General features: G+C 38.4%; 1 protein-coding gene and 1 long non-coding RNA gene across 4 annotated transcripts in view; one reads left to right on the top strand and one right to left on the bottom strand.

Annotated features, from left to right (window-relative positions):
- Window positions 1-2,769, bottom strand: part of LOC111658543 (neuroplastin-like) — a 14,455-nt gene extending 11,686 nt beyond the window's left edge. For 2 of the 3 annotated variants that reach the window (XM_023411119.2, XM_087175339.1), the window contains exon 1: window positions 2,416-2,763. In XM_023411119.2, the coding sequence (XP_023266887.1) occupies window positions 2,416-2,506 (91 nt within the window). In that variant the 5' untranslated portion in view covers window positions 2,507-2,763. Of the gene's footprint in view, window positions 1-2,415 lie in introns of all 3 variants that reach the window. The other variant, XM_087175340.1, reaches the window with a different exon arrangement.
- A 3,780-nt stretch (window positions 2,770-6,549) lies between these two features.
- Window positions 6,550-8,143, top strand: LOC111658525 (uncharacterized). The gene is made up of 3 exons (XR_015437550.1): window positions 6,550-6,668; window positions 7,051-7,523; window positions 7,642-8,143. It is a non-coding gene; the product is annotated as an uncharacterized LOC111658525 (long non-coding RNA).
- The last annotated feature ends 3,142 nt before the right edge of the window (window positions 8,144-11,285 follow it).

The raw sequence follows: 11,285 nt of genomic DNA, 5'->3' as shown, positions 1-11,285 counted from the left end.
TTTTTTTTTTTTTTTTTTTTTTTTTAAACCTGTGTATGTGTTGAGCAAACACTTAAAAGACAAAATAATAAACTAATCATCAGATTTATCAATAATGAATATAATTGACATTTGTTTTTAAAATTTGCAATACACTTTTGAGTTAATCCACTAACATCAGACTACGTTTTAAAACCTTTATTTGTATTTGTTAAAGCCTTGTATGCTGAACTAATCAAGTTTAAATCTGGAACTGATTTCAATATATTCACATTCTCTGCGACTGAATATCAGTTTAGGTTTTAAATTGAAAACTGAAGTAGCCTCAGCTCCTGTCTACAGATCTAACAGTGAATAATTTGTCCATCTGGTTATTTTTCAGGATAACTGCACTATAGCTATAGCGGCTCGACATGTCCACTCATACATTAATATGAACTCAAACGGATAATTCCCAAACCTTCACTACACTCTCTTTGTCACTAAAATAATAAAAATTCACAGTTTGAGCTCATTAACTGAGACCATAGCTATTTGCTGTTTTGGTGGCTTGTGTATGAGAAACTACAGAGAAATGGTTTGAATGATTCTGTTAAACAGCTTCCTTGGTAACAGCCAGTCCACATTTAGATGAAAGTATGAACAATTCAAATATTATCAAAATCCTAATAAGGCCAAGTGCAGTATCCAAATCGCAGCAGCTGCAATTTTTTGATAAAAGGTCAAATGTGTCACGACATACCATAATAAACGAGGCGCTGTGGTGCAACAGAGATTGCTCGCCTTACATATCACGTTCTCCAGATGTAAGGGGACATGACTTTTTGGTACAGATTCAAGCAAAAATCTAATTGTCATAATTTTTATATTTTTTCAGTGAAAATGAAATGCAAAAATTATAATCATGACTCAGCGCAATTGAAATATCTGAGAAAATAATTGCAATATGATTTTTTAGTTTTTTGTTTTTTGAACATCGTTCAGCCTTGGATGAAAGTCACATCCTTAGAGGAATCTTAAGTAGCCTAAAAGATGAACCGCCTTTTTCAGATACAAATGGCTTCTATGATGTGCTTGGCAACTGTATTAATATCTGGCATGACGAGATGACAAAGAATTACATAAAACAAAATTAAATACAGTAATGGTATAATATATATATATATAGTATACTATATTATGACGTTCTCTGAACCATCAAGTCTCTCTAGACTCTCTTGAAACCACTGAAGAAGACAAGAGAAGATCACACTTTCCAGGTTTCTATCAGATAAAGAGCCATTACATTTAACTGGCTCTGAGCTTTATCTGCTGTAGCACTGATTGATGAAGAGATGTTGGGAGTGGGTGTGCAGAATAGGGGGAGATGTGTGGTGCATTCCTACACATGTTGAACTCCAAGGAAGGCCAGAGCTGAATAAATTCTCACTCATTCTCAACACAGCGCTTGCAAAAGGGACACAGGCAACACTCCACACATACAGCTACACATACTCAGCTGAGATTGCACTGCCCCTGATCTGTTTGATGGGGATGAGATTTATTAGCACTGGGTCATTTGGACAAGTAGGAGTGTGCTGAGAAATCAATGCCACTCTGCAGTGCAGTACATCTCCACGAAGAGTTAACAGATCCACTGTTGCAAGAGGACATTAAAGCCATGGTTCCCAGTGCAGCATCTCGGCTCTAAAAATAGAAGTATGCAGCAAAATGGACTGATACTATTTAAAGAGCTGCACTTCCAAGGTCCTACGTCTAATTACATACATGTTTTTCTCTGTTAGGAAGCCCTGGACTGATGCAGGGAAATTATCTCACCCTGCAGGAGAGGAGTTACTGATCCACTGAGCTGTATCCTTGCATATCTGAGCAGACCCAAGCGTGACAGCATGTTGATGGTGTGTCTCAGTGTGTGCTCATCTCTTATAGGAAAGCAGGACAGATTTTGAACTTCAGTGTGACACCATTTCCCCATCCACCTTTTCTAATTCTCCCAATCTAATGAGCAGAACTTGTCCTGTCTGAACGGCTCATGTTTCGACTCTGTATTCAGCCCCACACTTCAAAGGACATTTTAGGGACATCGCACAGGCCTCCGTGTGGCCCACTTCAGCCTAACGAACACAGATTGTATCCCATTAATGATTTATTGACTCATCATCTCAAATGCTCGGTTAGCAATAGAGAAAATAGAGCGCTTCCTTCGACCGGTATCCGTTTCTTTTAGTGTAGCGTTAAGGGATTATCTGCTGAGACTTGGCTGCAGGAAAGATATCCGTGTTGGACAGCCTTCTTAATGACAAAGACGTCTCGTAATGATTCATTAAAAATGCCCCAATGTCAGAAATGCAGGCGACTTCCCTCCCTGAAAACCGCATTTCGCCATGATGAGGGATTACTGGCATGTATTTTCTATAGGAAGATCTCGTTTCCTACCGTTCTGGGAAGAGACGGACTGCAGCATCAGCGCTCCAAGTATCGCCACCGAGAAGGACATGACTGCAGCTCTTCGTTTGCCAGGTATCATCTTCGGAGACGGGACACGGAAAATGCCGGTAGGCGAGCCCTAAGATGACCAGAGCGGGATAGGATGATGATGCGGGGTGGATTCGTCCGAGGCACGCACCTCCACACACTCCAGCCGTGTCACGCAGAGACAGAGAGAGAGAGAGAGAGAGAGAGAGAGAGAGAGAGAGAGAGAGAGAGAGAGGGGAAATTGTCGCTAGGTAGACTAGCGGGAGCCTACAGTACTACTGCTGGCTACCTGAGCGGCGCCGTACTGTCAGCCCGGTGCAGCGAAGGAACCACCTTCGTTTTAACCACCCGTTTAATCCCAAATCCCGCGAGATCTTGGAGGAGCGCGGAGACAAGCAGGCACTTCACACAACGTCCAATCATAAAGTGGAGCAGAAATCAATTATATTGAAACAATGGACCAATGGACGCAATTAGTTTTTACTAAAGTCATTCACCAGCGAATAACTTTGTTAAAATTTTTTGTAGTACAACCATGGTCAAACTAGTTTCCCCTCAATTTACTGAATTAATGTAAAGTAAATCCTGTTACTGTGGTTACCTGCAATTTGAATAGCACAGTGATTTGTTTGACGGCACACCTGTCAACCAATCAGAGAGGTATTTCTCAGGTGTTCCTCCAAATATAGAGTATTCAGTGCCAAACAAACCCTCATCAGGCCTTAAATTGTGTCGTGGGTCAAAGCGGTTTCTCAGGCTGACTAAGCCTTGACCTCAGCAGCTCCTCCATGGGCTTTAAGCAGACTTTTAATCCTATTTCTCTTTGAACTAATTTAGGGTAAGGGCACGCTCACATCTACAACACACAATATCTGCCACATATCCATGTTCTGTTTAACAGCCATATTCTTTGTCCATTCCAGCTATCACACCAATTGTTTTACTAATTTCAATGCAGGCCTATTGTTAGTTATGGGAGCACTGTAAATTTTATAATGAAGGAATATATAAGACAAAATACAAGTAATAAATTCTCATTACACTTAGTCCAAACATCCATAAGTGAATGACAGATATGGGCAACTGCCTATCTATCTGTTGAGTTCCTTTTCACTACCTATACAAACCGTCTAATTCAAGAAATGGCTGTGAGACAAAAAAGATAGTGCTCACATAGGCTGTTTTTGCCATTTTTGTATGTACAAAATGAAACTAGTAAGTTATTGGGGTGAGCTACTAACATAAGAGTCTCTATAATGAGCAGGCCTACTTTTAATTTTAATATTTTAAGTACATTTTGCTACTAATAAGTCTGTACTTTTACTTGAGTAAAATGTTGAATACAGGACCTGAATGTATTGGTTGATATTTATATTTTTACTTCTGAATACTTCCACCACTGATGTACAGTATCTTACCATGAACTTTAGAACATAGAAAGTAGTAAGCCTATACACTGTCAGCCATGTTGTTGTTTGCTAATTCTCACTAAAGCTTTTTAAAAGAGCTATATGCAAGTTTTTGCTATGCTAAATAATAATAATAATAATTTATTCACTAGTCTAGAAGAAACATTGAGAGTTCAGTATTAAAATCCATTCCTCTACTTGCCAGGAGCTGTCTCCAGTGGTGGAAAACAATGCCAATGTCAGTTCTTCTTTTGCTTCCATTTACTATTCACTGCAGCATCTAGTTTAACCTTAGGCCCTGTTCTGACCTGGCATTAACATGTGTCTCAAGTGACCACTTGTGATTGTCCTTCAATGTGTGCGTTCACACTGCTGATGGAGTGTGGACACATGTGGCCCAGACCGCCTCTGAATGTGGTCTGAGTGATCGGATCTCAAATGCATCCTCAATGCGTCTTGGAGGCGTTCACATCGGAACGGATGTTAATGCTAGGTCTGATCAGGGCCTTAGTTCAGCAGAGAGGATGACGAAGTAGCCCTGCTCAGAGGGCGTATTCTAACCTCTTGTCTTATCACCACCATGACCACCACCCCCTCCCAGCAAGAAACAATGTTTGATAGCAGAGAAAATGTACATATAGCACCTTTAAAGCATGTTTGTCTTCACAGAACCCACAGATGTGACCAACAGGAGCTATATGTAAACTACTGCAACAATCATTTCCTCCACAAGATGTGAGCTGTTTGCTGAAGACTGATGCTGCTACTTGATTCATTATATCATTTTTACAACATGTTAAAGAACATACCATATACTTAACAACTAAAACTTATTTAAGCCAACTTCACCGGCATGATAACCTGTCTCTCTTGTATTGCCATCTAGTGTTCAGTCAGTGCACACACTGTGAAATGGCCCAGGTTTGTTTAACTGTACAGAGCAGTGTATGTAACCAGTCCATATAAAACTGCTGCACCCATGTCCTGAAATAATTCATATATGTTAGTTTTAGAAATCTGAGCAGAACCGTTAAAAACCATTAAAAAAAACACTATCCTAAACTTTACTATTGAATAATACTGTTAATATTTATAGAGCATTTTTCCAAACCCTTGTTTCCTGGGTTGACTGAGTCAAACAATTTTAAAATCAAATGGAGACTTAATAGTACTCAAAAGATATCAGCTGGTCTAGATTAAAACACATAAATCAAATCCCACCAATACAGAGTAGCATTGTGTTCTTTAGGTTTTTTCTTTTTGTTTTTTTTTTGATTTTGTGTTTTTTTTTTATGGACGTAACTGCTGTAGTATTTTTTGGTTTGGGATATTTGTTCATAGAATCACCATATACATAGATTTAACTGAAACCTCAAATGAATGTAAATGTAAACCAAGATCTGATCAATGTAGGATGAAAATGTAATATTTACATATAAGATATCAGCCAGAGGCCAACTTAAATAATTTTTCACATGGGGAAGATGGGAGAGGAACTATGAACTATGGAAAATTATCTTGGATAGTGAACAGTAATGATAAGCAGCTTGATTACATTTTTTCTTGTGGTTCGTAGCATTTGAATTTGAGGATCACTTACTCTAGCAGGGGTATATTTAATTTACTACAAGAGTGTAATTTTATGCACGGCTCACACAGCAAATACCTCCCTTAAAGGGGTCAAAGTCTGTTTACAGCCATTAGGGAGTACAACTGCATGTGAGAAAAGTTATATAAAGCTGTTTGTGGCTCCAGAGGGAGCTGTGTGAAATCTGATAAATGGAAGCGGTTTCACATAGATGATCTTGAAATACTAAGCTAAGTGGTGCTTAAGTATGGTGACTAGTATTTTCATTTTGTATAAAACAAACACAATTATAAACATAGACAACATTTGGAGTTCAAAGTTCACATAAAACAAAATCAAATGACTTTAAGCAAGTGCATCACCAGGGCAGCATATATGAATATTAAAATCACCAATACAATAATACAGACTCGGTCATAATCCTGCATGCTGACTGAAGCCCGGTGTGCAGCCTGAGAATGCGGCTGAAGCGCTCAGCTCCATGACCAAAGGTGGGAATGGGGACAGAAATAAAAACAGACTTTCCACAGTCCTTTAAAACATTAAAAAGGACATTAAAATCATTTTTGCTGCGCTCAGACTCCCCACGGGATGTGTCGTTGCAGCACGATTCTTGTGATGGAGCTTGAGAGTGAGGGCAGTAAATTAAGAAATTTGTCCAAAATGACTGGGACAGTGGAACCAGGAAAACAGCATGTGACAGCGTTAATATAGCGGATATCCCTGACTGAGGAAACATGCAGCATTTCACTGCAGACGTTAAAGAGTCAATCTTTTTCCTCAAGAGGTTTCCTGTGAAAGTCTTCCTGAGGAAAAAGATGGGCTCATTTTTAATTGCTGATGTAAACATTAATGCTTTGTTCTTAATGAAAAATACATTAACTCATGATGATCTGTGCATTAGTTAAACATCAATCAATGCATATCAATGTTGTAAAGTATTGCCAGTTATCTATCTGATACAGTACAAGACTGCCAAGCCTTAATGTGACTGTATGTTTATGTCTTTGTTGTACATCTTCATTGTAGCATTTGCAGACCTGAGAATGCAAGAGGAAAAGGAAACATGAGCATGGTGTGGTCACAAGAACAAGTTCTCACAGGATGTCAATTTTCTATCACACACCCCTGAACTGAGCAGCTGAATACGAGTGTCGCTGAGGACGTCAAGTATTTTAGTTGAAACATATTTTATGAGAAAGAGAAAAATACATAAGGTAGGTGAAACTTAGAACAGCCACTATCCTACTGAGAGACAGTTATGTCTGATTGATTCTATAGTGCAAACAAACGTAATGGAATTTCATAAGCTACAATTACACCTACAGTAAACAGTGGCTTTATGGAGGTAGTTGTGTGAATATTTCTTTGTTCAGGAGATGGTTCTCAGGTCAGATCAGTCTGTAAAAAATTTCCCAAAGAAGTTAAAAAAATTCTTGAACAAAATCTGACAGACACTCTCTATAGATTTTCATTTTTCATTCATGACAGTATCAGTGGGGGGGATGAAAACATTCACAATACCACTTGTAATATTACTTGATGCATCTCAAAAATCTTTATTTTCATGATTATATCTTTATTGTTCCATTTATGCAGAATTGAATATGTCAGCGAACACCTTCAGCTCTAAACTGAGGAGTCTATTGGAAAAGAGCCCTCTTGGATCAAATACTGTTTTTGGTTTCATCCTCGTTGGCTTGGAGAAGTTACTGGAGATGGAGTTTGCATGTCCTTGTGATTCCAACCACAATGTTCGACTTGTGGTTTCATTATTCATTAATCCTGCCATCCTGGCCTTTGTGCTGATGATGAGAATCCAGGGATGTGAGTGTGAGGGTAAAACATCTTTGAAACAGTGGATAAAACTTGTGCTTTCCAGCCTTGTTCCCCCCTTTTTGTGGTGGATCCTCCTGCTTTCGGATGGCCAGTACATTGCCTGTGCAAAGTCATCCCAGTCAGGAAGGTTTGTAGTGGTGGACAATGCTTCTCGACAGAAATTGTGCACACCGTACAACGGCAACTCATCACAAGAGTTAATCCACACCCAGAAAACCTATGCCCGTTCTCAGGTAAGCATCAGCCTGATGCCTCATATGTGAAAAATAACACATTTCTACAAAATTTGTTAACATTTTATTTCCCTTGTCTTTTTCTCTGTTTATTTTTCGACCTGTGGTTGCGGTTTAGGAAGCTGGAATGTGGGCTTTGATCTCTATCACCATAATATCAGTTATATTAATGTTAATCGAACCTTGCAGCAAGACCCAAGGAAACGTACCCCTTGAAGAGAACCAACGTCAGGATCATGAAGCTTCAAATAATGAGGAGACTGAACGTTTGTAAGTTCTGTAATGAGAGAGCTACACCACGTGGCTGTTAATTAAGAAGACATGTTTTGTTTTGAGATTTTCAGGATTCAGAATGAAGTTTAGCTCTTTAATAGCTGCTTTCACAACAAACTAGAATAGTAGAATTGTAAAGATGCTTTCTGTATCTGTCTCATTTTGTAAACTATACTTAACTCCATGCAAAAACTGTCAATATAAAGTTTCCTGTAACCAGTCTCAGTAAATGTTTTGTATTACATTGTTTTATCAGCCAGTTGTTGTTGACATCTTTGACATATTTGTATGTATTTCTCTCATCTTATTTTAAGTTCTGTAATAAAGATTAATCATTTTTCTCTTTATGATTTGTGCCTATGAAATTCATGTGTTTGCCCCTTTTACCTCACTTTTGCAGTCACTAAGAATACTGCAGTTCTGTATCACTCTGTGTTCACTGTGTAGATAGATAGATAGATAGATAGATAGATAGATAGATAGATAGATAGATAGATAGATAGATAGATAGATAGATAGATAGATAGATAGATAGATAGATAGATACTTAATAATTATTAAATTAGTCCACTTCCTTTGACTGAGGTGTTACAGCCTGATGGCATCCAAGTAAGAATGACCCGGTATCATCCACTTGTAATAGAAAAATCATATTCTGCACTTTATGTAACCTGGTTTGAGCTTTGTGTGGCCTGGTTTTGTATATCCATGAACGTGAATTTGCTTCACATGTATGCTCCTTATCTGGTACTGTTCGGTACAAACTAGGGAGTAGTTTATCTTTGAACAGATCAAAAAGGTGAACCTATTAACAAAGAATAGAAACCCAGAAAAAAACGAAATTAAAGTAAAATATAAATATAATGGAACAAGGAAAGTAGTTAATACATGTAGAATAAGATAAATGAAAAACTGAAAATGGAGACACAATGTACAAACAAAATACAATATGAAAACAACATAAATGCCATGGAACGTCTTTAAAATAAGATAGTAAAAATATTTACTTCCTATCATGTTTGTTTTATTTTACACAATTAAAAAGTGAGATAAATTTCATATAGCTTCACTTAGAGAGATTAAATGTTCATATGGTGCAAATATATGTTGTTAATTTTGACCATCCACCAAAATGAGTCTTTGTCTGACTCTTCCATTGAGGGAGAACAGTCATTGAAGCACAAATAAAGTCCAAATTCTTGATTGGAGTGGGGGGTGGGGGGTTTCAGGCAGTAGTTTATGTTTCCACTCTAGTTCTAATTATAGGTGTTTTCTCTCACTTTACATCTGCACTTGTCTTTTCTGTGCAGGACTCATTATGGGAGGAGGAGAGGCTGTGACAAAGCTGGTATCAAGAATCAGTAAGGAGCTCGGACACAGTCCTATTGTGTCAAACATAGTTGTTTCCTTCATCCTGGCTCTTGTAGAGAAGATAGTGGAAGTGGAATTTGCCTGCCCTTGCGACCCAAAGTGGAGCTCTCTGTTTGCAGCTGCATTTTTTGTAATTCCTGCCTTTATAGTTTTTCTGCTGATGATGGCGATCTATAGAAACCTTAATTCAACAGAAGATAAAAAAATGTCTCTACAGCTTTTTCCCTCCCTTGGTATGGTTGGATCTCCTTTTCCTTGATGGCCAATACTTTGTCTGTGCAATGACAGACTGGACAGGCACATTTTTTACTGTTGACAAAACTTACCTGAAATGGTGCACACCAACCAACACGACAATACACTCATCAGAAGAACTCATGGCTAAATCACACAGACTGTTTGTTTTGTCTCAGGTGAGAAAAATATCTTTTGTCTAAGCACAACGTCATTAATTAATTTGTAACGCAGGAGCATCAGTAATACTGTAACATAACCTGATGCTATATGACAGTACATCTACATTCTGTGTCTTACTAAACTATCTGTTGATTGTTTCCTCTTTAGGGAATCGGAATAGGTCTGCTCATTCTTTTAACCATTGTTCTAGCTGCACATGTGATAATTAAGTGCCGCAAAGGAAAAGGAAGACAAATAAACGAGTCAATTCCTCTCAGCGAATTGCAATCGTCCTAAGATGATGCGTGACTTACACATTGGTACAAAAATGTTGGAAATGCTTTAGGTCTGTGTATTGTTAAAAAAATATATTGTTTAGTGTTGTAATATACTGTAGGCCTATTTTTTCAAGTGCTATGCTTAGTAATAAATAGGAGATTTTTCTTTCACATATCTAGATCTTGTGATGCATTTCTTTTCTTATATTTCTCATAAATATGGGAACGGGAAAGGGGAAGAAAGTTTGTCTTTTTTCTTTACTGCAGGCATTTCCATGGTTTCCATGGTTTTTCAGTAGGAGGAAGTGCAATCGACATACCAGCAAAAATGTGTCTATTGAACACACATCATTATAACACTACGTGCTATGATGGAGCCTACTCTCCCCAAAATACCGCATGGTCCTATGGCAGGGGTGTCCAAAGTTTTTTTAATGAGGGCCAAACACAGAAAAATAAACAGAGGGACGGGCCACACACTAGAGGTGAGATATTGACCCATGAATACCGTGTGTATTTCTAACTCACCTATAATGTGAAGAACATTGCACTCAGTGGGAGCAGTGATGCTGTCCTTTGGATTGAAGGATGGCTGACATGTCAGGAGAAAGTTTGGTGGTTGAGACACAAAGGACTTCACAGAGATGGCTATCAGTCATTCTGGTTCTCAGTCTGCTTTTGTTCTGATTTAACAGAGAAAATGTTTGTTCACATATGTATGTTGAGCCGAACAGGGAGGGAGAGAAGCTGATGTTGACTCTTCAGAGAATTATCACATTGCATTTCAATCAGTTCTAATTGCAGACTCTCTTCCACTTCTTCTGCATCCACCAGGAAGGCGGTCAAGAACAGCTTGATTTTGTCACACGGTGAGGTCAAGTTTGGGTTTGTCCTGTCTCCATGTCTTGTCATTTCCTGTTTTATTTTGAAAGGTTAACTCTCCTCTCGTTTCAGGTCACTTGCCCTTCCTCATGTGTCACCTGTCTGAGTGTCTTCCCTGACTCCTGATTGTGTCCACCTGTTCCCCATTTGCCCTAATGTGTCTTATAGTCTGCGTCTCCCTTTGTCTTGTGCCAGAGTGTCTCGTCCTGTCGTGCACCCTAGCCTACTATCACAGTCCATGCCTTGCCTTTGTCTCTGCATTATCGTACTTATTCTTTACCTCCAAGTGAGCGATTTTTGTTTGTATTTTTATAGTCTAGAGTTTTCTGTTTGTCAAGTTTGTAACAACTTTTGTAGCCTCCTTGTAGAGTGATTTTCTGTTGGTTTATTCCTTTTGTTTTAGCAGTTTTATCCCTCCATTTGGAGTGGTTTTTTGTTTATTAGATCTTTCTCTATAGCATAATTTTCATAGCTGATTTTATTTCTTCCCTCTCTCTTGAGGTTGGAATAGATAAATAAAGTCTGCCAAATTGTTACTCTGCATCTGAGTCCTCTTTCAAGT

Source organism: Seriola lalandi, unplaced genomic scaffold, assembly GCF_002814215.2.
Source record: "Seriola lalandi dorsalis isolate HSWRI2012SDOR001 ecotype SW California unplaced genomic scaffold, Sedor1 jcf7180002054449, whole genome shotgun sequence".
Taxonomy (NCBI): domain Eukaryota; kingdom Metazoa; phylum Chordata; class Actinopteri; order Carangiformes; family Carangidae; genus Seriola; species Seriola lalandi.
Note: the sequence above shows the minus strand (reverse complement) of the source record. Positions and strands in the feature narration are given on the sequence as shown.